The 26,655-nt window shown below is 50.8% G+C and overlaps 1 protein-coding gene across 3 annotated transcripts; it reads right to left on the reverse strand.

Moving 5' to 3' along the window:
* Positions 1-620: 620 nt before the first annotated feature.
* KIF18B (kinesin family member 18B) lies at positions 621-22,146 on the reverse strand. 3 transcript variants are annotated; one of them, XM_082605091.1, is made up of 16 exons: positions 22,027-22,146; positions 12,525-12,851; positions 11,578-11,735; positions 11,137-11,241; positions 10,823-10,933; positions 10,544-10,741; positions 10,056-10,232; positions 9,150-9,224; positions 8,895-8,995; positions 8,314-8,500; positions 7,852-7,979; positions 4,570-4,775; positions 3,790-4,315; positions 2,763-2,852; positions 2,175-2,260; positions 621-865 (listed from the first exon to the last, which is right to left on the reverse strand). In XM_082605091.1, the coding sequence occupies exons 2-16, from the start codon at positions 12,841-12,843 to the stop codon at positions 702-704; spliced, it is 2,631 nt and encodes an 876-aa protein (XP_082461217.1). In that variant the 5' UTR covers positions 12,844-12,851; positions 22,027-22,146; the 3' UTR covers positions 621-701. The 3 variants fall into 3 exon arrangements, with proteins under 3 accessions (XP_082461217.1, XP_082461216.1, XP_082461218.1); XM_082605090.1 differs by having other exon boundaries at positions 622-865; positions 21,905-22,146; XM_082605092.1 differs by lacking the exon at positions 621-865 and adding an exon at positions 1,617-1,825 and having other exon boundaries at positions 21,905-22,146.
* Between the last annotated feature and the right edge of the window lie 4,509 nt (positions 22,147-26,655).

The following is a 26,655-nucleotide window of genomic DNA, read 5'->3' on the forward strand; positions in this document are numbered from 1 at the left end:
AGGCACCACACCAAGCCGCTGGGGGCTACAGATGTGAGGCGGTGACTGCTTCTGTGGGGATCATGGTACACAGGGGAAAAAAACTCAGGAAGACTAATTGAAGAGGAGGAAATTCCCGGCACGCAGAAAGAAACGATGTCTGTTCACTTCTAAACGGAAGCAGCTTGGTGTCATGTGTACGACCAGATCCTGATCTGAAACCTGGTGCTGCCACTTGCAGTCTAACTCCGGGCACATTTTGTTAACCTTTTTGTCTGTTTCCTCATTATACCTCATAAGGTTGTGAAGTCGTGTGAGATGCCTGCAGCCGGTAGGAATGCAGTGCTCCCCTCTGTGCTCTCCACTCCTCCAAAAAGGCATGGAAACTGAGCGGGGAGGGGTGCCCCAGGTAGAGGGGGAGGCTGCTCGCCCAGAGCAGCGAGGCCTCATTTGAAATTAGTGGCATTGTTTACACACTGCTCACAAAGTGCTAAATGCCTTTTACCGTGTTTGTTTTCAGAAGCAATTTAAACACAGACTCCTGGAATTTTGGTTATGCCATTCGCTCATGCAGCCAGCCACGTCTTCCTGGGGAAACAGAGGTAGGCTTGGGTTGAACTGTCACAATCCGAATGAGTGGAGGGGAAAGCCACGAATGGGGGTGGTGGGGAGCTTTCGGAGCTGTGGGAGGAAGATTTCAATGGGTTCCAGCAGGTGGAGCCTCAGCCTGGAGCCTTGTAAGACCAGGGGACCACTAAGACGCTCTCTCTGACGACAGGACTCCTGGCACCCCACCACATGCAGGCTGTAGGAGGATGGACCAGGCCTCCAGGGGTGATAGCTTCTTCACCTGCTAAGGAGCAGGGGCCCTTAGCAGAAGGTGGGGCTGCGGAGTAAGGGACAGGGCCCACCTGTAAGGCTGAAGGAGGAGGCAGCGGGGGGATGTTTTTTATACTCAGAAGTTTCTTGAAGAGGAGGAAGGGGTTGCTATCCTACCTAGGTGTACAGAGAGAAACACACACCAAGGATGGAGATGGTTTATTAATCATTATAATAAAAAAACTATATCTATACATATATATATATATATATGCAGAACTGAAGGATCAGCGGATATAAACCCAAGTATTAACAGCTCTTATGTCTACGTGGTAGCATTAAGGTTTACACTTCTTACACTGAGTGTGTATCCTGTTTACAATAGGGTTAAAACGATAAACTCTCTTCATTTGGAAATCAAGGCACCACCATCATCTGCATCATCGCCAGGACTGTGGCATGGGGTTGGGGCTCTTACTCCAGGCTGGGGGGATGGGGCTGAAGACGCCTTCCTCTCAAAGCCAGGAAGAGCCAAGCTGGGACTCCCTCATGCCCCCATCCCATGCTCAGCCCTCCTCAACTGCACAGCGGGCATCACTGTGCAGAGCCCTGTGTTAGATGGGGGGTGGGCAACAAAGCCCCCAAAAGCCACCTTCCTGCATGGAGGGTGTTATAAACTAGGGGGAGATGATGGTAGCACCCTTTAAAATAGCAACACGTTAAAACTCACAAATGAATAAATACACGCTGAGAAGCTGAGTGTAACAAGAGATTAATAAAGAGGGCGAGTAGCAGAATGAACGTCTGGGGGAGGACTGTTAATAAAGGAAGAGGGTGTTGGCATTAATTGCTCCGAGCTGAGGAAAGCAGGTCAGGGCTCCCGGTTTAGGGGGCGCCAGGGACCAAGAGGGGCCGGGCGGTCAGGACACCTTGGCGGAGCAGCTCCCAGCTGACAGCGCTCCCCCAACCCCCAACAGTTCCTTCTGGCTCCTCTGGTTGCCAGGGGAGTGGGGACTGGAGGGCGGCTCTGCAGGCCAGTTAGATGAGGGGAGGCAGGGAGGAAGGAGAAAAGTGAGGCTGTATCCCACCATTCCCTTCCCCCCCCCATCCCCCATCCCTCTCACCAGCGTCCCTGAGATGCTCGGAAGTACCCCATGCCCTCCTCTCGCCTGTCCCCGCCTACATTTTTTTTTTTTTTTTTTTTTTTTTGGTGGCTTGCGGGATCTTTGTTCCCTGACCAGGGATTGAACCTGGGCCACCGCAGTGAACGCGCCGAGTCTTAACCGCTGCACCGCCAGGGAATTCCCTCCCCTCCTACTTCTTGTCCCCATCTGCCACTGTGACCCAGAGCATCCCTGCCCCCAAATGCCAGTCACCTGGGATTGCCAGGGGCCCAGCTGGCCTCTTCAAGGTGCTGCTGGGGAGGCGGGCGATGCGACTGTGGCCGCGGGAGATTGAGGAACTGCGGGAGGGAAGGAAGGAAGAAGGGGGGAAGGTCACGGCCAAGCCTCTGGACTTTGGGGGGGGCGGGGGGTGGGAGGGTAAGAGCTAGACACGGAGCCTTGGGAGCAGGGGGAGGCTGAGCACCAGTAGGAAGCACCCAAGGCCAGACCTGAGGGTGGGAGAGGCAGCAGAGGGAAGAGGAGCTGAGTGGGGTTTGGGAGGGAAGTAGAGGTGAGGGGGTGGGGAGTCCACTCCCTGGATTACCCAGTGAACACTGAATGTCCCCTCATGGAGAGAGGGTCTGTGGCCTTTACCAAAGGAGGGAGACATCTCTAATATAATCCTGTAGTAGCAAGAGCCCAGGGGACCTCAGACAACCAGACGCTGGTCCTGCTCACAAGACCCCCTGCTACTGGCTCCAAGGGGTCTAGAGACACGCGCAGCGCCTGTAGTTGGCCCGGGTGCCCGCCGCCCTGGTGACAGCTCCTGCTTTTCCTCCTCCCACAGCTCCCCGGCCTCACCTCACAACGCGCCTCTTCTTGCGAGCTGAGGTCCTAGGGAAGGAAGTTGCCGGCTTGGGGCCCTTCACGGTGAACAGGGGCCTGGGTCCGCTGGGGAGGGAGGAGGAGGAAGGTGGCACATCAGGAGGGAACCAGAAAAGGGTGCCAGCACCTCCCGCTCCGGCGCCCGGCTTGCGGGGCAGGGAGGTTAGACAAGATGACCTCTGAGGTTTCTTCCTCCTAAGAGGCGGACTCCTCTCCCTGCCTCACTCGGCCTGGGCTGACAGCTGAGTGACAGGCCTGCTCTGGGAGAACATCAGGTGGCAGTTTCTGGCGCGTCTGGGGAACTGGAGTTCAGACAGTTTCACCCTTCCACCTGCCTGGCTCTGAGCTTGTTACTGAGAGGGGGTTCGGGCTGTGGGAGAGGTGGGGGGAGCAGTGGGCAGCCTGCCATCCTCGGCCTCCCGAGTCCAGGTCAGTCTGCTGCTTGTTCGCGGCCTTGGACTGTCCTGAGCTGGTTGCTGCTCCCCCCTCCCCGCCACGCGGGCAGAAGCCGAGGGTGAGAGCATCTTCCCACTGAAAAATGCTGAATAAAGTTTTCTCAGGATCCCCTTCCCAGTTCCAGATGCTGGGCTGGAGGGTAAAGTCTGGGGTGGAAGTGGTAGAAACGGGTATTTCTCAGTGGGATACAGAACTCAGACCAGGCCCAAGTGACAGCAAGGAACAGAGTGGGCTGGGCACCCCATGTTAGTTCCTCCTCCCTGCTGACCCTCCCCATAGGGGGCGCCTGTGAGCTACTCATGGGCATGTCACAAACCAGCACAGAGCAGGCGGCTTTGAAGTATAGATGGACAAGGCAGGGCCTGGAGAGAAGCAACGCCTCCAAAGAAACGGCGCGTTCTGCTCTCCTGGGCCTGGATGCTGGTCAGACCAAAGGGAGAGATGCAGTGTCCCAACTCCAAGAGTGTGCTGTCTTCTGTTCCCCTGGGCAGCACCTCTGTCCCTTGCTGACCCCTCACCCCCTGCTGAGGCCAGAAGGGAGACCTACCTGGGGATGAAGGGCTGATCCAGCCTGTCCAACTCCCGGGGGACACTGTCCCAGCCAATGCATTCGTGGAAGCCCAGCTTTGAGGGGGCCTCCTCGGAGAGATCAAAGGTGGCGTTGAGGTCCCGTGCGGGCAGGGCCAGAGGGGTGGAGCAGTTCTGCAGAGCGGAAGGGCCCAGGGGCACCCGGCTTTTGATGACTGTGGCTGGGCAGAAGTGAGGGGAATGGCAGGGGGAGGAGGCCCGTCCCCCCGTGGGGGTGATGGGCCCATCCAGAAGCCGAGCCTCAGGAGGGGTCCCCCTCCTCAGGCAGGGCAAGAGGGACTGGCGCTGGCGCTTGGTCCCGGGCTTCGGGGCTGGTGGGCTGTCTGGCTCCAAGGGGCTCGGTCTCCTCCTTTTCTTCTCTGTGGGCCGTTGGGATGCCTGAGCTGAGGTGCGGTCAGGCCTGGGTGGGACCCCGAGAGTGTGTATGAGGCCACTCAGTTGCCTTGCCATGGTCCGGGTCACAGGGCCGGAGTATCCTGGAGACTCTGGGCAGAGAGGAGGGTGCTGAGGGGAGATCAGGGATTGGCCAGAAGGAAGGAGAATTTGTAGAATTTGGGAAGAGAGACACGGGACAGGCAGGAGCCCCTGACTCCTCGGGTCTGCGTGACCCCTGGGGCCTCTCTGTGCAGAAGTCCATCATCCTAGAGGTCCAGTCTCTGACCGAACTATAACCCTGCACCTGGGGCCCCAGCCACCCCTTGGCACCAGAAGACAGAGGCCGAGCAGGGCTGAGACTCACTTGACTCTGAACGTAGCTCCTGAGCCAGAGGTGACCCCCTGGCCGGGTCAGGCTCCCCGGTGGCCTCTGCTCCAGGCTCAGTGTTTTCCTCTTGTACCAGCTGCTGCAGCATCTCGAATTCTGCGATCATGTCAGGGGTCAGGAGGTTGGCTGCTTGGAGCAGGGAATACTGGCGCTGGGCCAGGCACAACACCCTCAGAGCCAACCTGGAACAGAGGGAAGGGGATCCCCACTCCGCCTCAGACCTGCCCGGAGGACCCGGCCCCAGGGCTCCAGGTGTGGTGAGCAGCACACGTGCACTGGCCCTCCCGGACTGCCTGGCCGGCCTCATCACCCTTCCAGCCGTGCTGAAGACCAAGGCCGGCGGAGGTGACCCCGGTAATGGTGGGCGGCTTCACCCACTAAACATGCCCCTGACAAAGACAGTACTTGGGAAGTAGGGAAAGGGCACTAAGTGGCCTTGGACACGGAAGGTCTGAGTTTCCTCTGAGCTCTGCCACCTACAAGTGCTGTGATCTTAAGTCCATTTCCCAGAGGGGCAATGGGAGGTAGCAGAGAAGAGCCAGGCTCAAGTCAGACTAACAGCTCAAAACCCGGCTCCAACACGTCCCAGCTGCATGGCCTCAGATCACCTCTTACCCTCAGTGTCCACATCTCTAAAATGAGGTCAACACACGCAGCCACCTCACAGGGTTGCTGGGGAGATGAAATAGGTTATATTATTTAAAAAAATTTTGGCATCGCCCAGCAGATTGCGGGATCCTAGCTCCCTGACCAGGGATTGAACCCGGGCCCTCAGTAATGAAAGCACACAGTCCCAACCACTGGATTGCCAGGGAATTCCCCAAATGGGTTATCTTAGATATAAAGTGTTTAAAGAGTACTTGGCACATACCCAGCACTATAAGGTTAGTTAATTGTTGTTTTCTATAATAGTAATAATAATGCCATCTACCTTGTTAGGATAATAAGAGATTAAATAAGATAGGCCATGTTGACCTTGGTTCTGAGGAGACCCTCAAAAATGCATTCAGTTTGCTCTTCCTATTTAGTGATTGGGATGCTGAGAGAGTATGTGTGTATTAACACATACTTCACATGCACTGAGGGGCTATTTAAAGGAAATTACGAAGGACTCCCCTAGTGGTGCAGTGGTTAAGAATCTGCCTGCCAATGCAGGGGACACGGGTTTGATCCCTGGTCTGGGAAGATCCCACATGCCACAGAGCAACTAAGCCTGTGCGCCACAATTACTGAGCCTGTGCTCTAGAGCCCGCGAGCCACAACTACTGAGCCCGCGTGCCACAGCTACTGAAGCCCACACGCCTAGAGCCTGTGCTCCACAACAAGAGAAGCCACCGCAATGAGAAGCCCGCGAACTGCAATGAAGAGTAGCCCCCACTCGCTGCAACTAGAGAAAGCCCGCGCACAGCAACGAAGACCCAATGCAGCCAAAAATAAACAAATAAATAAATATATTTTTAAAAATATATATGTAAAAAATAAAGGAAATTACGAGGGTAATGTGATTATTGATGTTGTAAATTTAGATTCTAAGAAAGCAGATTTTCTTTCTGTGAGGCACACCCATGATAAAAGGATAAACAGTTATCTCGGTGGGGATTATTCATGGCCAGTCATTTATCCCTGGGTAGCATTTACCTGCCTGGACATCTCTGAGCCCCCTCCTCTGTCCTCAGTGTGTGCTCAGGGAACCCAAACTCATTCTATAAAGCAGCCTCAAGGCCTTTTTGAAAGAAGGCAGGATATAAATTAAAAAGGACACAGCAGAAACTCATTCTATATCTGCCTGAGCCACACATTATATGAAAATTAGACCACTGAGAAAAGTGAGAGTCTGGGGAGAAAGCCACTGGCCTGGATGTCAGATGACACAGGTCTGGCCCCTTCCCTCTTGCCGCGTAGCCCCCGCAGACGGGGAGTTGGTCTATATCATGGGTTTTCAATTCAGGTTTCAAGAAACCCATCAGAGGACATTTTTAATGGAACAGCTCTGCTTTATCTGTTCTATATATTAGACCTCAGCATAAGATTTCATTTGAAGACAGGGCTTTGCCGCTAAAAAAAAAATTCTGAAAAACCACTGGACTGGAAAATCTAAGATCTACTCAGTGCCCTGGTGGTCTAAGATTCTAAACTCTAAGGCCAAAGCAAAATTATTTTCGATTATCTGGTGGTTAGGTTGTTTTCAAGCATGGAGAAGATCTAGAATGTTCTGCAGCCCCTGACACTTGGGGTCTTCCATCACAGTTTATTAGTATCTATTATTAACTCTAAGAAGTAAGGAAAACAAGGACCATGATGCCCAAATCGCAGCCAAGGTTGAAGCAACTTGTCAGAAACCACAAAATCAGAGGCAAAGCAGAAATGAGAACCCTGGTGTCCTAGCAACGTGGGACTCCAGGCAGAGAGACCCTGAGTCATCAGTGGGAGTCCACGGTTGTTCCCTGGGGGCCAAGGGGACATCCCGCCAGTGCATCCCTGCCACTCCAGGGCCCCGGGGAGTCGGCAGCAGGAGACAGATAATGAGCCGCTGATTATTCAGGCTGCAGCCTTTTTTGCTGAGTCGGGAACAGGCACTCCCCAACAAGAAATAAAATTAAACAGGCCCTTCTGTCCGGAAGCTTTAAATACACTGCTTAGCGTGAAGCGTGCTGGGGGGGGAGGTGTAGGGTTGGCAACAGCAAAGCTAAGTGGCAGGGGATTTATGTTCTGGGGGCCAAGGAAGAAAACACTAGCTGCACCTCTCTATGAAGCACGGAAAGAATGGTCCCAAAGCCATTTCTCTTTGGGTTTGTATTTACTTCAGAGAAGAGCAGCCGTCAATCTGTTGATGAAGACACATGACGCACACCTGACTCAGGAAAGCTATCCCTTGCTCAGCTGCTGCCCAGCTTCTCCTGGCAGCTGTCTCCTTGCTGAGCACAGGCAGCTTGGCCTTCAGACTGGAGAGCAAAGCACTAGCCCAGGCAGCCCTGCCCTAGCTCGGCGTTTGCCAGCTGTCTGGATGGAATTCGGTGTTTTGCTTCCCTCCTGTTGGGCTGCCAGCTACACGGAGTAATAAATAGAGAGGATGCTACATAAACAGAGTAGGTGATAATATCAAATTGTTGACAGCAGGTAAGGGACAATATTGATGAGAAAAGACTTGCCTCTTTAACTAGAGCAGAAACAGAGCTTTTGTGATGCACTTAGCGCCAACTCCCACCCCAGGAGGCCTGGAACCCATCACCTCCCGCCTTGGAGCAAGAAGATACCTACTGCTTAGAACGGCCCCTGCCCAGGTTCCGTGGTGGGAGGTGGTCCACGACCGGCTTGGGCTGCAGGGTCAGGTCAGGGGAGCCGGGCAATGGGTGTCTGAGGTTCTGTGCTGGCACCTGGATTGGAACCTAGAGAGGAAGGGAGTCACAGGTCGAGGGCCCAGGACGGCCTCCCCCACTTTACGTGAGCAGCTCCTACAACCCGTCCCTCCTCCAGGAGTGGGAATGACAGCTCCTGGAACGACCAGTCCCCATGCTCCCTCCCTGCTCCCCTTCTGTTAACACTCAGACTCCCCACTTCCAGACACACAGAATCTGACAGACTAGCTCTTCCTGCGCAGGATCTGAAAGCCTCCTAATGACCGAGGTGTAAGACATCCAGGTAGAGAAGCTGGGACTGAAGGGACCCTGTGAGTTGGGGGTGGGACATTTCTTTCAATATTCCACCAGCTCCAAGTCTTACCTCCTCAGCCGGACCTTTGTCCTTGCCCTCTGGGGGCTGCTCCCTGTCTGAAGAGTTCCCTTCCACGACCTTCTCCACCTGGGCCTCTGTCCCCAGGCTCTCCTCTTGAAGGACTGCCGACCCTGGGCGTAGCTCTGGGGTGCAGGGCTGGCTGGGGAGGCGGGATGGCGAGGGGCAGCTGGGAAGGCTAAGGGGGAAAGGAGAGGTTTGAAAGGCGGGAAGTGGGGGCAGGTGGGAAAATCAGGGAGGCGGCGGGATCTCTGTGGCTCCAGGTCCATAAGGGGTGGATGCTTGGGTAACAAGAGGGCAGTAGCTGAGCGTGGGAGAAGGAGTCAGGGATTTTCTGGTTTAGGAAACAATGACACCCGCCCCTTAAATGCACCTTCTTTTGAAGAGTAGGTGCTGCTTATACAGGCTGGGGTGTGATTTACTCCTTTGACATAGACCATTCTAGGTGACAGTCAGTGTGCCGGGCAGTGAGGAGGAACCCCTAACCCCAGATGCCAGAACAGAAGCGAGGAGTCCTAGCCCTGCAGAAGCTGGAGAAAGGATGGGGGCAGGTAGGGGGCGGCAGAACTTACGGTTGATGTGGAGGGCCCGCTTTGGGGGGCTGTGAGGAGTCCTGCTGCGGGGCCTGGGCCCCTGCCTCGTACACTCGGAGCTTCTCCCTCAGGGCGGCCACCTGGAACGAAGCAGCCCAGCCCCTCAGAGCGCCGGGTGAGCACAGGAGGCAGGGGGCAGGCAGAGCGCCCTGGCCGCGCGTCCGCGGTCCCGTCCTGCTCCGCCCCGAGCCGGGCGCCCTCCCTCCCGGCCAAGCTCCCGGGGCGGCTCCTCACCTCAGCCTGGAGCTGCTGGCAGATGCTGGCGTACTGGCTGATGTGACAGTCCAGGCTGATCACGTTGCTCTTCAGCTGAGATGGGGGCACAGGGGAGGGATCTGTTCGTTCATTCAAAGCAGCTTTCGGCAACCACTTCCAGCGGCCAGACGCCGCGCTAGGCACACCTCACTCACATTCCCGAGACTCACCCTCATGACTGAGGGAACAGGGAGGCCGGTGGCTCTCCTAGCACAGCAAGAGGAGAGCTTGCCTTTGAACCCGAGACCCCGGCTCCCTGACCGATATGCTCTCCGCAGGCCAGGGGCTTTGCCGCAGCGGCTCCTGGAGCACTGGGGCTCCCTGGAGGAGGCGGGGGAAACCGGGCAACTCTGCTTTTATCTTGTGTTATGTGTTGTTTTGCCAAAAATATGGGCCTGCTGCTAAAAACAAGTCTGACAAAGATCACTGGCTGATACTCGGCCACTCCCTTCCGTTGCCTCCCTCTTGAGAAGATTCTGCCTCAATCATCCCAGTGCTGTGATTTTTTTTTTGCGGTACGCGGGCCTCTCACTGCTGCGGCCTCTCCCGTTGCGGAGCACAGGCTCCGGACGTGCAGGCTCAGCGGCCGTGGCTCACGGGCCCAGCCGCTCCGCGGCACGTGGGATCTTCCCGGACCGGGGCATGAACCCGTGTCCCCTGCATCGGCAGGTGGACTCTCAACCACTGCGCCACCAGGGAAGCCCAGTGCTGTGATATTTTAAGGACGAGGACTATGTCACTTCTTCCCTCCGCCTTGTGGGAACGCTTGCTCCAGGTACCAGAGCAAGCCAGTGGGTCCTGTCCCCTCGTCCTCCCAGCCTGGGGGCTCCCCCGACACCCCTACACCCCCACTCCAGGGTGGTGGCCATCCCAGCTGGCACGCACCGAGAGTTTGATCTCCTTGGCCCGGTCGGCATACTTGAGGGTGTTGTAAGTGTCCTCGTAGGCCAGGCTGGAGGGGCTGATGGCAGCGATCATCACCGTGCGGCAGTTGCCCCCGATGGAGTCCTTGAGTAGGCGGGTCAGCTTGCTGTCCCGGTAGGGCACGTGAGGCTTGCGGCCCTGGGGACAGTGGGTGGGCGTGGAGTGAGTGTCTGGACTACACAGACCCAGGCTAGACTTGGTAGCCTTTGCTTTTTTTCATTTGTTTGTTTTGTTTTTGTTTTTTTGACCCCGCTGCTGGGCTTACAGGACCTTAGTTCTCTGACCAGGGGTTGAACCCGGGCTGCTGGAGTGAAAGCACCGAGTCCTAACCACTGGACCACCAGGAAATTTAGACTTGATAGCTTTTGGCCCAGGGCTGGAGGGAGGGACCCTTGGCTCGGGCACTGGGTCGCTGTCCCGGGGAGGAGCCTGGCTCCGTGCAGCTTTACCTTGGCGTCGGCCAGGGCGTTGAGGACGTTGATGAGGGCCAGCAGCGAGCGGTTAATGCTGGCTCCCTCCCGCAGCCGCTCCCCCTTGGCGTGGGTGCTGGACGCCCGCTCCGAGCCAGCCAGGTCAATCAGGCTCATCTTGGCCACCCGAAGGGCCTGAGTCAGACCTGGGATCCGGTCCTGCTGCTTCACGAAGATCTGGGGGCAGATGGCAGGGGTGAGGGGACACTGGGCACCAGGAGTTCCAGCTTCAGGCCCTGGCCTGTGACCCCTCCTCACCTGGAAGATGGCATGGGAGCGGGAGGACGTAGCGTTGACGTCAGTGGGGTGCTGCGTGCGGTTACGGTTCCCCCTGGTCAGCATCCCCAGCAGCTGCTCAGCTGAGGTCGGCTACAGAGGAGATGTGCAGGAAGGGGGCTGTGGTCTCCCCAGTGGGGACTTTTCCCCCAGCAGAAGGGCTGCTCTTCAGGACCAATGTTACCCCCTTGCTATCACCACCACTGCCCCAACAGCATCCAGGACATCCCCAAACTACCCGGTGAGGGGATCCCGGAGGACAAGGCTGCTCATCCCACCTGAGCCCAGCCCCTTACCTGGTGGAAGGAAAGCCCTTGCACCACCACCCCCTTGTCGGGGTCCTCACGGATGGTAAGGGGCCCCTTGGGCTCCAGGAGGTCGTGGATCTGCTCATTGTACACCTGAAGAGAAAGGAAGCCAGGGAGAGACCCGAGGGAGAGGCTGGTCAGGAAGCCTCTCCCCTAGGCGCTGGGGAGAGCTGAGTTGCTGGGTCAGGGAAGCATGATGAGACACGCCGTGGTGAGTGGCACTTTGCTGGATGATGTCACATGATGAGTAGGACAGGCGGGGTCAGTTCACACGCAGGCTCTCTTGGAGCTGTGTCCACCCTCTGGGCCCCCGTCTGCCCACCCCCTACCACCTCTCCCCGCTCCTGCTTGCTCCACCCCACTCCCTCTTTAGGTGGTTGTGAGAATGAGGGATGGGGCCGCCCAGTCCTGGGGTGCAAACAGCCCTACCTCCTGGTAGCTGATGAGCACCTCGAGTTTCTTCTCCTCCCGGCAGGCCTCGAGCCTTCTGTACAGTTCCATGGTGGTCAGGTACATGATGCCGGGGTCCCCCTCTCTTCCCAGCATGGTGTGTGTCTTCCCGGCCCCGGTGGCCCCATAGGCAAACACTACAGAAGACAGAGTAGGGAGTAGGGTGGCGGCAGGGCCAGATCCACCTTCTCCGGGGGCTTCTCCGGGGGCTCCCCCAGTGCACTTCCATCCGGTCAGCCCTTCCCTTCTCCCCGAGCCTCTTTCCTTCCACGTGCGCGGTTCCACTGCTCCCTCCCACCCACCCACATCCCCTACGTTCACAGCTGTTGAGTTCTCCGTGTCCATTCCTGGTGCCCCTGTAGGCTTGTGGATTTGAGGGCAAACAGGTCTCCACTATGGGTGGGAGCTTATCCCTTCCTCAGGGAAGACTTCTCCAGCCTGGGTAGCTTCCTCTGTGGAAGGCCCACAATTCTTTCCCTCATATCACTTATCTTGGTTTTCAACCACACACTTGTGGGTGTGATTTTTTTTTTTTTTTTTGCCGTACGCGGGCCTCTCACTGCTGTGGTCTCTCCCGTTGTGGAGCACAGGCTCAGCGGCCATGGCTCATGGGTCCAGCCGCTCCACGGCATGTGGGATCCTCCTGGGGCGGGGCACGAGCCCGTGTCCCCCGCATCGGCAGGCGGACTCTCAACCACTGCACCACCAGGGAAGCCCCGGGGGTGTGATTTTGTGATGTGTTTTCTCCCAGTTCTAAACTCTAAGCCTCACGAATACAGGAACCCTGTCTGCCTGATCTGCTATTGTATCCCGTGGCCCAGTGGAGTGGTCCCCACCCAGGAGAAGAATGAATGGGGGGGCCCACAGAGAACGCACGGCCGGAGCGCTCCTCAACCAGTGCCCAGCAGAGGGGGAGACGGGCTCACCTGAGCAGTTGTAGCCCTGGAGGAAGCTGTCCAGGATGCTGTGGGTGGTGTGATGGAACACGTCCTGTTGGGTGGCCGCCTCACCAAAGACCCGGTCAAAGACAAACGTCAGGTCTTTACCCTTCTTCTTGGGGCCATCAGGAATGCTGCCCCATTTCAGGCCAAGGAAGCCCCCATCGGGCTCCTCAGGGTCAAACACCAGCACCCGCTCATCCACCACCTGAACCACAGGCCGCCGCTGACTCTCCAACTCCCTCGGGGTGGGGGGCCGCACCCGCACCACGACCCGCACCACGCTGTTTTCCACTGCCATCACCATGGCAACACCTGGGCAGAGACATGATGGAGATGAGGACCAATCTGATCCAGGCCTGACCAGGTGCCCTCAGTCTAGCACTCAGGGGCCTTCTCCCACCTCCTCCTCAACAGCTCAGCTCCATTTTATACCTCAAGAGAATATTGATGCCAGCACCAATTATTGACAAATATCTTTCCCATCTGAAAGACCATCTTTGTCATATCCAATGACTGTATTGTTTTCAGAGGCCTATTCTGGGCTTTCTATTATGTTCCACGAATCTGTCTATTCCTGTGCAAGCACCACACTGTTTCCACTCCATTCCTTTACAGTTGCTTCTTATCTAGCAAGGCAAGACACCCCTCCCAACCCCAGCTTTCTTTTTCGTGATTCTCGTGGCTATTTTCAGTCATTTATTCTATTCGACTTTAAGAACATTTTATTGATTCCATCCCCATCCCAGAACGCCCCCCCCAAAAAATACCCTATTGGGATTACAATCGGAATTATATTAAATTTACATATTTATTTTATATTAAATGTTTTCACACAAGAATATGGCTATTACCTTTCTATTTGTTCATGTATTTTTTATATCTTCAGGTAGTTTCTATAATTGTCCTTTTAATACAATTCTTAAGTACTTTATTGCTCTTATGAATGGAACACCTTCCCTATTTCCAGGTGCTAATATGGAGAAACATGATTGATTAAAAAAAAATTATTTATTTATTAGGTTGCGTTGGGTCTTAGTTGTGGCAGGCGGGCTCCTTACTTGGCTCCTTAGTTGTGGTATGCAAACTCTTAGTTGCGGCACCCACATGGGATCTAGTTCCCGGACCAGGGATCGAATCCGGGCCCCCTGCATTGGGAGCGCAGAGTCTTAACCACTGCACAACCAAGGAAGTCCTGAAACATGATGGATTTTTATATATTTGCCTTATACCCACTACCCTCAAACTCTCTTATTATTATTATCATTATTTGGCCATGCCACGGGGCTTGTGGGATCTTAGTTCCCTGACCAGGGATTGAACATGGGCCCTCAGCAGTGAAAGTGCGTAGTTCTAACCACTGGACCACCAAGGAATTCCCTCAAACTCTCTTATTGACTCTAAGTGCTTTTTATTAGAGCTTATTGAGTTTTCTGAGTATACAATTATGTATCAGAAAATAATTTTTTTTACTTTTCCTTCTCCATACTTATACCAAATCTTTCATATGTTGTCTACTGTATTCCCTAGAACTTCCAAAACAATGTTGAATGATAATAGGCATCCCTGTATTGTTTTTTATTTAAATAAATTTATTTATTTATTTATTTTTGGCTGTGTTGGGTCTTTCTTGTTGCACGTGGGCTTTCTCTAGTCATAGCAAGCGAGGGGCTACTCTTTGTTGTGGTGCGTGGGCTTCTCACTGTCGTGGCTTCTCTTGTTGTGAAGCACAGGCTCTAGGCACGTGGGCTCAGTAGTTGTGGCTCGCGGGCTCTAGAGCACAGGCTCAGTAGTTGTGGCGCATGGGCTTAGTCGCTCCGCGGCATGTGGGATCTTCCCGGACCAGGGCTCGAACCCGTGTCCCCTGCATTGGCAGGCAGATTCTTAACCACTGCGCCACCAGGGAAGTCCCCCTGTAGTGTTTTTGATCTTAAAGGAAACGGCTTTAGTGCTTCACTATTTAGATATTGATTTTGGACAAACAGTCATTATCATATTAGTAATTTCATCTGTTCTTACTTTACTCAGAGCTGTTATCAGGAATGTCTTGAACTTTATCTAATGCTCTTGCAGCATCTTCTGATATGTTTACATGTTTTTTCTCCTTTATTTTGTTGATGTGGTAAATTATTTGATATTATTCTTGGCATCAAAGCAACCATGCATTCTTGAAAAAAAAATCCTACTCTGGCCATACTGAAGTTTCCAATTTTCAAATTGTCAAATGTGTCAACCTTTTTTTTTATTGTTTTTATGTCATATTTAAGAAGACGTTCCTTCCCTAAAATAATAAACACTTTTCTTTTTTTTTTTTTTTTTTTTTTTTTTTTGCTGTACGCGGGCCTCTCACTGGTTGTGGCCTCTCCCGTTGCGGAGCACAGGCTCCGGACGCACAGGCTCAGCGGCCATGGCTCACGGGCCCAGCCGCTCCGCGGCATATGGGATCCTCCCAGACCGGGGCACGAACCCGTATCCCCTGCATCGGCAGGCGGACTCTCAACCACTGCGCCACCAGGGAGGCCCAACACTTTTCTTATATTTCTAATACTTTTCCTTTCTTACATTAGATCTTTATCCAGATGGAATTTATTTTTGTGTGTGAATGATATGAGGATATTCCTAAATATCTTTTCTTTCCAAATGGCAGGCAACTATCTCAAGATCATTTATTAAATAGTGTATTCATTCTCCACTGATTTATTTATTTTAAAATTTTTATTTATTTATTTATATTTATTTTTGGCTGTGTTGGGTCTTCGTTGCTGTGTGCGGGCTTTCTCTAGTTGTGGCGAGCAGGGGCTACTCTTCGTTGAGGTGCACAGGCTTCTCATTGCAGTGGCTTCTCTTGTTGCAGAGCATGGGCTCTAGGCGAGCAGGCTTCAGTAGTTGTGACGCATGGGCTTAGTTTCTCCGTGGCGTGTGGGACCTTCCTGGACCAGGGCTCGAGCCCGTGTCCCCTGCATTGGCAGGCGGATTCTTAACCACTGGGCCACCAGGGAAGTCCCCCCCACTAATTTAAATGCCACATTTAACATAACTAAATTCTCATATAAACATGAATTTGTTTTGTGACTCTCCATTCTGATCTACTGAAATGTCTGTTCCTTTTTCCATAACTCGTTGTAATTATTGTGGTTCTATAATATATCACCTTATTGTTCTTTTTCTTGGCTATTCTTGGGCATCTTGTCTTGTGCATGATTTTAGAATCAGCTTATGAAGCTGATTCTATGAAAAATCCTGCTAAGATTTTAATTGGGATTATTTTGAATTTATAGATTAATATGAGAATTGGCATCTTTACAGTATGAAGTCTTCCCATCTAGGAATATCATATCTCTTTTCATTATTCACAACTTTATAATCTTCAGTAAAATTTTATTGTTTTCCTCACATGAGTTTTGTACATTTCTTCATAGGTTTATTACTAGTTACTGTATAGTCTTTGTTATATTGTAAATAAGCTCTTTTTAAAATTACATTTTCTAATTCATTTTGACAGAACATAGGAAAGCTACTGATTTCTGTATGCAGATCTTGTATCTGGCCACATTGTTGAACACCCTTATAAGTTCTAATAGATTGTCATTGATTCTCTTAGATTTTTCAATTAAATGATGATATAGTTTGCAAATAATAACAGTTACTTTCTATTTTTAGCTCTTCTATATTTAGTTCCCCACCCTCCACTACCCATTAGGAATGGGTGCTAAATTTTATCAAATGCTTTTTTGGCACTTGCTGAGATGATCACACAGTGTTCCTCCTTTAGTCTGTTAATGTAGAGGGTGACATGGATAGATTTCCTAATATTGCCCTGGTAGTAATCCGAAAAGCTTATTTACCTATTCTCTCTTGAATTCCCCTCAGACCTCTCTCCCCTTTCATTTCACCTTCAAGCCAGCCTACCAAAGGTAGAGATGGAATTTCTGGAATGCAGGAGCTACAGATATCCTGGAAAAGTTCAGCCCAAAGAGATGGAATTTCTGGAATGCAGGAGTCACGGATATACTGGAAAAGTTCAGCCCAAGTCTAGGGATATGTTAACAGGGGTAAGAAACAGGGGGCTGTTCCTGGGGGATAGGAATAGATGAATGCTTTCCTAGGAAAGATGAGGTCCTACTGATGGGTCACAATTACCAGGGTCATTCAGCAAAGAAACATAGGATTTCTACCTAAAACTCCAGCAAACAACTCATTTTTTCCTTGGGGAATGAGGCAGAATTGAGTTGATTTCAAACTCCTGTCCTTCACCCCCAAACTTCTTAATTTCTTCCCCACAAAAAACAAAGGAGAGATGTCAACCAATAATCATCTTTTTACTTGTGTGTAATTAATTCTGTTCCTGTCCCAGCAATCAGCTCATCATAATAATAAACATAACAGGTAAGTGCCCACTCTGTCAGGGACTGTTCTAGGCGCCCTACACGTTTCACCTCCTTTCAACCCCATCACGACCCCAGGTGGTAGATACTATTATTATTTTATTAATTAATTAATTTATTTATTTTTTGCGGTATGCGGGCCTCTCACTGTTGTGTCCTCTCCCTCTGCGGAGCACAGGCCCCGGACGCGCAGGCTCAGCGGCCACGGCTCACGGGCCCAGCCGCTCCGCGGCATGTGGCATCTTCCCGGACCAGGGCACGAACCCGTGTCCCCTGCATCGGCAGGCGGACTCTTAACCACTGCGCCACCAGGGAAGTCCTAGATACTATTATTATATTCATGTTTCAGTGAGAAAATTGAGACAGAGAGGGTTAAGCAACTTGCCCAAGATCCCAGTGATAGAAAGTGATGAATCCTGGTTCCAACCCGGGCAGTCTGACCATAGAGCCTGCTATACTGCCTTGTAATGACGTTATGTATTACACCCTCATGATCACATTGTTGTAATAGTCCCTTATGTTTGTGTAATAATTATAATCCCTTTTATGTAACTAGCATTATGTATGCTGCAAACGCTTTCAGATAAATGGACTAGACCTAATTTTCAACACTCAGAATTCCTGCCTCCCATCCTTGCATTCCCACCCCCAGGGAACCCCACTCTTTTTTTTTTGGCTGCGCCTCACAGCTTGCAGGATCCTAGTTCCCTGACCAGGAATCGAACCCCTCGGCCCTCGGCAGTGAAAGCATGGAGTCCTAACCACTGGACCGCCAGGGAACTCCCAGGAACCCCACTCTTGTGACCAGGAAAGTGAAGGCAGAGGGTGCCTGGGCCCACCATCTGAGTCTACATTCTATTAGCTGAGTTGGAGCTACAGAGCAGCCTAACATTCAAAGCAGGAAATTAAAAAGGGCACTGGCAGCGGAATGCGCCTAACCTTTACAGTTCTCTCCTCTCCGCCTCCTGAGGGCCAGTGAGGCCGACTGTTTGCCTAATGAGATGTTTTCCTTCTTCCTGAGACAGCGCTGAGGGTGTGGGGTGGGAGATGGGGAGAGGGTAGGGTGACACTTGGCATGGCCGCAGTTAGGACACCTGGGTCCTGGTCTCTGCTTTGCCTCTGACTGGTGGGGAGGTCTTTCCACCAGCCACACCATGTTGATGTCACATCATCTCCCTTCGAGAGCCAGAGAGAACAGCTACCAATCTGCTCCTGCCCCAGGGGGATGGGAGATTAATGAGAGAACGTTTGTCAAGTTTGCTTTGATCCTCGGCTGGAAAGAGCTTTTCAGCCCAAAGTACAAGGGAGATGATTCTTTAATAAGATCTTCAGGGTTCTGAGCCAGCCACAGTCACGTCCTGTTTCTAACCTGGGGCAGCTCATTAAAACCCGGAGGCTAGTTCGCTGCGGAGCTGAGGCTGGGAAGCCAAGATTCAGTTGTTTTCAGGGTAGCCTCCTCTGCCCATCCTCATAGGGACAGAGAGAACAAGCCCAAGATCCTCAGAAGCCCCTGGAGAAGAATTTCTGAGGACTTGAGGGGGGTCTGCCTGCAGACATTGGGAGCTAGGAAGGCAGGGAAAGTGCTTAGCCCTTAGGTGTTGTACTTTTATATAGTGGTTGCTGTGGTCCCCTCCATTGATCCTTAACAACAATCATACACTGTGTTTCTTGTCCTTAAGATCCAAGAGAGCAGGACTCTCTTCTGATATAGTCTGTGCACCCCAGATGCCTAGGAGCCAGATCCAGTATGCAGTAGATGCTGTATAATATTTGTCCTATGAATGAATAGAGGCCAGAGAAAAGCAGTCTGAAGCCAAAACCCTAAAAATAACTACAATTATAGCTAACATTTATTGAGCACCTACTATGTGTCAGGCACTATGCTAAGTGCTTTACAAGTGTTTCGTTTATCTTTCACAGCAATCTCATTCTGCAGTTATTGATACATTTGTTACATCCCTACTCTGCAAAGGAAACTGAGGCCCAGGAAGGAAATTGTCTCATGGATGGTAAGTAGCAAGGCCAGATTTTGACTTTGTTCTGTCGTCAGAGGCGCTACTCTTCATCCTAGCCTGCTCTGCCTTCTACCTGGGCTTTTGCAGCTCTTAATCCCCCTCACCTTAGTACCCACAGAAAAACGTCCAAAGATGGCTGTTTCTTTCTGTGAGTGGTAGCAAAGAGGAAGGAGCTGTGTTCTTTTGTTTTATAAATAGACAATCATAAGGCTGTAACTAATGATAGTTTTATTTATTCCTTTCTAATCAGTTTTATTTATTTTTCTCATCTTGCAGCTCTGGCTAGGACCTCAGGTACAATGTTGAAAGCAGCAATAGTGAGCAATCTTGTCTCTTTCCTGCTTTCATTTTGCTCTTTGTTGGTTTAAGGAAATTTACCTCTATTTCTAGTTTACCATTAAAAAAATCATAAATGGTTATTGAATGCTATTTCTGTACCTAATGGGATATGTTTTCTCCTTTAATCTGTAAATGTGTAAATTGTATTAATAGATCTTCTATTGTTAAACTATTCTCACATTCCTGGGATAAACCCAATTTAGTCATAATGCATTTTGTAAAAATACATCACTGGCTTCTGATTGCTAGTATTTTATCTAAGATTTTTACAACTACATTTATAAAAGAGATTGGCTTGAAATTTTCTTTGCCTCATTATTGGTATCACAAAATAGACTGGGGACTTCCCTGGCGGTCCAGTGGTTAAGACTCTGAGCTTCCACTGCAGGAGACACAGGTTCGATCCGTGGTCAGGGAACTAAGATCTTGCATGCTGCGCGGCACCCCGCCTCCCCCCCAGAAATAGACTGGAAGTGTTTTCTTCCTTTCTTTCTTTTTTTTGGAAGAGTTTCTATAAGATTAGAATCATTTCAATTGCCTGTATGTTTTTGGTGGGGTTTTTTGATGTGTGTGAAGGTAGATTTTAAACTAATTAAATTTCTTTAGTAGTCCTAGGTTTGTTCAAAATTTCCATAGCTTCTTTTTTTATTATTTATTTATTTTATTTTATTTATTTTTGGCTGTGTTGGGTCTTCATTGTTGCTTGTGGGCTTTCTCTAGTTGCGGTGAGTGGGGGCTACTCTTTGTTGCGGTGCACAGGCTTCTCATTGCGGTGGCTTCTCCTGTTGCGGAGCACGGGCTCTAGGCATGCGGGCTTCAGTAGTTGTGGCACACGGACTTAGTTGCTCCGTGGCATGTGGGACCTTCCCGGCCCAGGGATCGAACCCATGTCCCCTGCATTGGCAGGCGGATTCTTAACCACTGCACCACCAGGGAAGTCCCTCTCATAGCTTCTTGAATCAGTTTAGGTAAGTTGTTTTTCCTAGAAAATTGCCCAAAAGCATCATCAAAAATAGTTCCCATTGAAGTCTTTCTCTCTCTTTTAATCTTTCAGTAACCAAAGTTATGTCCCTATTTTCATTCCTAAGGTCATTTTTCCATGTTTCTTTTCTTTTTGTCTTAATCAATCTTACCAGAGGTCTGGCTTTTTTATTAGTCTTTTCAAAGATACAGCTTTTGGCTAAGTTAATCATCTCTATTATATAGGAAAATTCTATTTCATTAATTTTTGCTCTTAACTTCTTTTACTTTCTACACTTTAATTCTGTTGTTCTGTTCTCTTATTAAAATTGAATATCTGCCTCATTTTCATCGTGAAAAAATACATGTTCTAATGTAAGCCTTTAAGACTATAAATTTCCCTCTAAGTATTCTCTAACTGCATTCCCCACATTTTATACATAGCATTATCACTGTTTCATGCTAATTACATTTTAATTAGAATAATGATATCCTATTTGACTGAGTTATTTAAATGTTTTTTTTTTTTAAATCCAAATGTGGGTTTGTTTCTTTTTCTTTTGTATTTTAAACTTAATTGCTTGTGGAAATAGAATATGGTTTGTACAATACTCTGATAACTGTTTAGATTTGCTCTGTGGCCAGATAGAGATAATTTTTATTAAGACCTCTAAAAATATGCTACTGGCATACTTTTTTTTAAAAAAAGGTATAAAATGGAGCTGGGTTGGTTAATATAAAACCAACAAATTGAGACACTTTAAAATCTCTCTCTGATGGTGGGGGAATTCAGTCATGAAATAGGAAGAGAAGGACTGGATACTTTGGTAGTTGTTTGAAGCATGGACTGTGTGACCGGAGAGGAAAAAGAATAGTGATAAGACTGGTGAAAGCAGTGTAACATCCATAAGAAGCTCATACAGAAAAATTTTGTGGATGTTCTCCTCTTAGCTAGGCTTAACTTCTCTGTTTCTTAACCTGTAAAATGTAAATATTAGTATCTATTCCACTGGGTTGTTGTGAGGATTAAATGAGATAACTCAAACCTGGTAAGTGCTCAGTAAACGTTAGCCATCATTATTAGAATTGATATGACATACCAGCGTTTCGCCCCCTACCAGAAGAACCAACATCTGCAGTAAAATCCCCTATTTTCCTTGACACAGACCAGGCTTATCTTTCCTGTGTCACTTCAGTACCTTAAAGGGTCAAAGCTAAGAGGAAAGGCATCCTAGGAACAGTAGCAGAAGGCCTGGTTTTCCGTCATGCAGATCTTCTTTCATATTTTCCTTTATTCAATCAAATATTTACTGGGTGCCCCAGTAACTAAGTTACGGCCCCTGGCACAGCTCTGCAATCAGTTCTGCACAGATGTGCAGCGAGGGTCTTAGCTACTCCTTACAGATGTGCAGAGAGTCCCACGTCTCCAGTTCTAGTGCGCGGGAGGACCCAATTCTTCCTTACGTATGAGCAGGGGTACCTTTCCCAGAGCGGATGTACAGAGGGCTGGGCCCGGGTGCAGACTTGAGGGCCCAGTCTAGGTCCTGTACAAATAAGCAGAAGGTCCCGATCTCCCGTGCAGGTATGGAAGGAAGGGCCTTCTCCCCGCACCTCCCCCCACCCTGTTCGGAAGGGGCCGCCCGGGACCTGATCGGTCTTCACGCTGTACCTCCATGTCCCGCACAAAAGAGGCCGGGCTCCGGCTTCCGCCGCCGTCAGCAGCTGGGTCCGCCGGTCCAGACTTGAGCGCAGGAGCCCGCGGGGCCGCCTCCGTCGTGGACCAGCGCTTACCCTTCGTCCGTTCCCCGCCGCTGGTGTCGCCCCTCGCTGCCAGGTCCCGCCGCAGCAGACAGGAAACTCTGACCACCGGAGAGCGCCGCCCGTCCGGCACCCGACCGGCGCCAACCTCCGGCCCGCGCGGAGTGTTCAAATTAGCCGGGTCGGTTCATCGGCGCTTGCCATTGGTTACCGCCCGGATGGCTGATTGGCTGTTTCCTAAGTCACAGTGTACTACTCCGAGGTGGCGGGAGTTGTCAACGTGCGCTTGCGCACTTCCCCTTCCTGCTTGCTGGAGGTTTGAGGCAGTGTCTCTGAGGCTGGAGCCACCAGACTGACCGGCAGAAACCAGTATGGGGTTGGGGTACGGAGGGGGAACGGGGTGGGGGGTTACGGCCTGTCTCAGTTGTCCCTGGGACTGAGTTCATCACCAAATGCGGCAACCAGACATCAAACACGTTTTCAAACCTGCTTTTTCTGTGGGCTAAGTCGGCATCCACTTACCCAAGAAGGGAGTTTCAGCCGCTCTCCAGGGTTTCTTCTCTTCCGCGACCATCCGAAGAATGAACTTCAAGCTTTGATGTGGAGAAACCGGTGGAGGCAGAGAGTGGCACCTGCTTGGCTTTGACAGTGCCAGGAATATCATGGAAGGATTGTTGAACATGAGGGGCGGCCCCTTAGGGCACCGCTGGGCAGCAGTGTCTCTATCCTCCACAGTGGTCTGCTGCTTGGATTCTGATGGGCCACCCTCATGCTCATCCCCAGGATCGGGGGCTGTGGAGGTGGAAGAGAGAGTCTTGCCCTGGAATCGGGAAGTCTGATTCCAATCACTAGTGCCTGTATCATTAATTAGTGCTGAGACTGTGGAAGTCGCTTCTCCTCTCTGGGTGTCAGTTTCCTCATCTATATAGTGGGGCAAATATCCTGCCCTTCCTAAGAGCATGGTTAGAAAACCCTCTTAACTTCCAGCATATGTAAGCTTTCTATGAGTCTGATTAGGATGAAACAGCAATGGCTGCCAGGAGTCCGTTGCTCACCACTTTCTAATGATCTGTCCCCACACTGGGACCATGAACAGGTCTGAGGCATGCAAGAAAGCAGGAGGCAAAGTTCCCTGGCTGGCCTGCCATCAAGATACGAGTGTCACTATTTAATCCCTGGTTGATTTGGCCCAAACTCCACTCACCTACCTGGACCTCTACCGCCTTCTATTCAGTGAACTAGCACGGCTGGTTTGGCGAGAATACAATGAGACAACCATGCAGACACGCTGTTATTGTGATGCTATCAGAAAACCAGGGTATTCTTGACATCTCCACTACCCAGGAGAAATCAGCTGTCAAAGAATGGCTTCCAGGTTAGGGATCTCCTCCCCCCTCACAGGGATGTGCATTATAACAGAGGTTTGGAGTGTGGTTGAAGGCTTGGGGTGCCCAGGAGACGAGGGGAATAGGAGCCTCTTGTGCCCTGTAAGCCAAGTCTTGCCCTGGTCCTATTCTGACTCTGACAATTACCTGGAGAAGGTGAGGTGAGTCACGGTGAGGCCAGGAGCAGAGGCTGGCCCTGCTATGGGCAGTAGAAAGGGGACATTGACTTGCTTGATCATTTGGGGCAAGTCACTTAGCCTCTCAGAGCCTCAGTTTCTGCAGTTATAAAAAAAGAGGATAAAATAATACTTAGCTTGTTACAAAGATTAGAAATAATGTAGGTAAAGCAACTTGCAGACACTCAATGAAGTGGTAATGGGTGTTTTCGTGTTCATTCATTCAACAAGTATTTACTGATAGGAGACAAGTAGGCTCAGAGGATAGGGTGGTGAGTGATAAACACTCACCTACCTTCATAGAGCTTTCAGGCTATGGGAGAAATTGGCCTATTAAACAATGACTAACAATGACATGAGAGATGGGCTCTAATGAGAACATCTGAGGGTGTCAGGAGGAAGTGACATGCAAGCTGAGGTCTGAAGGAGGAGTGGAGCTCGTTTGGTGAGTGGAGCCATTCCTTGGATCTTAGAGGCCAAGGGAAAAGAATTCTGCAGGTGAGGGAGTCAACCAAGCCCAGTGATGCTGAGAGAGCTTGGTAGGGCCTGGTGAGGCCCACCTTAGTGGACACAGATGGAAAACCCTTGGGCCCTACACCACAGATGCTGATAAGGGGAGAGTAGCCTGGTACTGGCCTAACAAGAACTTCAAAGTATAGAACCCAGACGTGAGGGCTGGGTGCAGGATTTTTGCCTTGTCTGGCAGCAGATGTTTCTGGGCTGACGTGGCTGGGGGTGTGAAAGGCCACAGGCTCTGTGCTCTTGTGAAGTGTGTGGATGTCTCACTATCTGCAAGTGGCTAGACTACCAACCCTGGGTGCTCAAAGGAGGCAGAGAGAAGGCATGTCCATTCACCTGTACCCTTGTCACTGCACATCTTTGCACCTGGATGTAGCATTCACTGCTTCGGGTGTAGACCAATTTTAAAAGGTCCTTGGAGACTTCCCTGGTGGCGCAGGGGTTAAGAATCCACCGGCCAATGCCGGGGACACGGGTTCAGTCCCTGGTCCGGGAAGATCCCACATGCCGCAGAGCAACTAAGCTGGTGTGCCACAACTACTGAACCTACGCGCCACAACTACTGAGCCCACGTGCCTCAACTACTGAAGCCCGTGTGCTCTAGGGCGGCGTGTGACAACTACTGAGACCGAGGGCCTAGAGCCCGTGCTCCGCAACAAGAGAAGCCACCGCAATGAGAAGCCCTCGCACCGCAACGAAGAGTAGCCCCCACTTGCCTCAACTAGAGGAAGCCATGTTAGGTACTGAGTGAGCCACTTGGAAGATGCTCTCAGTGTGGCCTTGGAGATGGCAGATGACTGCTGGGGAAGTCCAGGAAGGCTTCATGGAAGAGCAGGTGTTCTGCAGGCAGCTGAAGTAGCCCAGGGTCTAGCAGACCCATCCCTGGTTCTGGGCAGGCAGGGAGAGGTCTGTAACTCTACTGGCCTAGGCAGTTGTCCTAATGCTGGCTGGGGTTCTTCACTCAGGGAGCAAAGGGACTTGTGCCCTGGGGACCTGGGAAGAACTCCTTGAATTTGCCCATTACCGTCTGGGAAGAGGCAGGAACCCCGCCTCTGCACAAGCTGCCCAGGTGGCAGGTGTTATAGGAAGTGTCTAGTGATTTAAGGGATGAAAGACTTCTCTGGTTGGGAGGGAAGGAGATTCAACCCTTCCCCTACTCCAGGGAATGGACAGTCAAGAGAGCTGTTGTCAGAAAGATTAAGCCTGGTGATCTTGGGCAAGGTTTACTTCTCTGTGGCTTATTTTTCTCATCCAAAAAAATGGGTGTGATAATAGTAACTACCTTATGGGATCATCGTGAGATTAAAATGAACGAATACGTGCAAACTTCTTAAATCAGCTCATGGTGCATAAGCTACTGTTATAACTTAGTTGTTGATACGGAGATGAGAGTATATTTGTTCTTCCAGCTCCAATATTCCCCAAACCCCTGGACGAAAGAAGAGAAACCCCTCAGCTGCCTGGGCTCTGCCCCCTTCCCTATTCCAAAAAGGACAACTTCAACAACAGCTGGGGTGGGCTTGGGGTCTCAGATTTTGGAGGGAGACTTGTTGTAAAACGTTTTTGAACGTTATATAAGTAAAGAAAAAAAAAAAAGTAAGCCTCCACTTAGTCCAGCTCCCTCAGAGGTAACCGCTGTTAACAGTTTGGGGAGCCTTCCCTGCCTCTCTAATAGCACCGTGTCCTGGATGTACTTATATGATCTCTGTAGGTATCTTGAAGCCCTGGGTGGTTTCTTATCACTTTCTGGCTCCTCCACACTGAGCTAGGGCCTGGCCCAGATGAGGTATTCAGTAATGTTAAAATGAGCAGAGCAAGTAGAGGCCAAACAGATGGGTTGGCCAGGTCCTCGGGGGTATCCCTGTGCTCTTACCCCGAATTGGAGGCCACAGAGCAGAATGGTGGGAGAATCCACATTGGAGACTCCATTCTTAATACTTAGCTCTACATCCTGGGTACCTCAGACCAATCTCTCCCCTAGTGCCCCACACTCACTTCGGATGGGAGAAAACCCAGATGTCTTCGTTTTCTTCAGTGATGATCATCACCGTCCCACGCACTGAAGTGCAGCCAAAAGAATTTTATTTTTATGTATTTATTTATTTATTTGGCTGTGTCAGATCTTTGTTGCGGCCTGTGGGATCTTTTGTTGCAGTGCGCGGGCTTCTCTCTAGTTGTGGCACGGGCTCCGGGGTCCTCAGGCTCAGTAGTTGCAGGGCACAGGCTCTCTAGTTGTGGCACTCAGGCTCTAGAGCGCATGGGCTTAGTTGTCCTGTGGCCTGTGGGATCTTAGTTCCCCCACCAGGGATCGAACTCATGTCCCCTGCATTGGAAGGCAGATTCTTAACTACTAGACCACCAGGGAAGTCCTCAAAAGAATTTTAAATCACAGGGCTTGGGAGACTTGCATCTGCATTCTGCTTTACAACTTACAAAATATTAATAATTTCTTACCCACTGCCTCATAATGACCCTTCAAGTAGATATTTTTATGAGGCCCATTTTATAGATGGAGAAACTGAGGCTCAGAGAGGTGAGATTTCGTTTCCTGAAACATTGAACTGGGCCAGAACTTGAGCCCA

Source organism: Mesoplodon mirus, assembly GCF_964341445.2.
Source record: "Mesoplodon mirus genome assembly, chromosome: 18".
In the NCBI taxonomy this organism is placed as follows: Eukaryota; Metazoa; Chordata; class Mammalia; order Artiodactyla; family Ziphiidae; genus Mesoplodon; species Mesoplodon mirus.

What these genes read in the sequence shown, in the direction of transcription:
- KIF18B (XM_082605091.1), bottom strand. Translation starts at nt 12,843, where the DNA reads ATGGTGATGGCAGTGGAAAACAGCGTGGTGCGGGTCGTGGTGCGGGTG. An exon ending in GCTCCCATGCCATCTTCCAG is followed by an intron (nt 10,742 to 10,822) that starts GTGAGGAGGGGT and finishes ATCTGCCCCCAG; the next exon opens with ATCTTCGTGAAGCAGCAGGA. An exon ending in ACAAAGGTCCGGCTGAGGAG is followed by an intron (nt 7,980 to 8,313) that starts GTAAGACTTGGA and finishes CTTCCTCTCTAG; the next exon opens with GTTCCAATCCAGGTGCCAGC.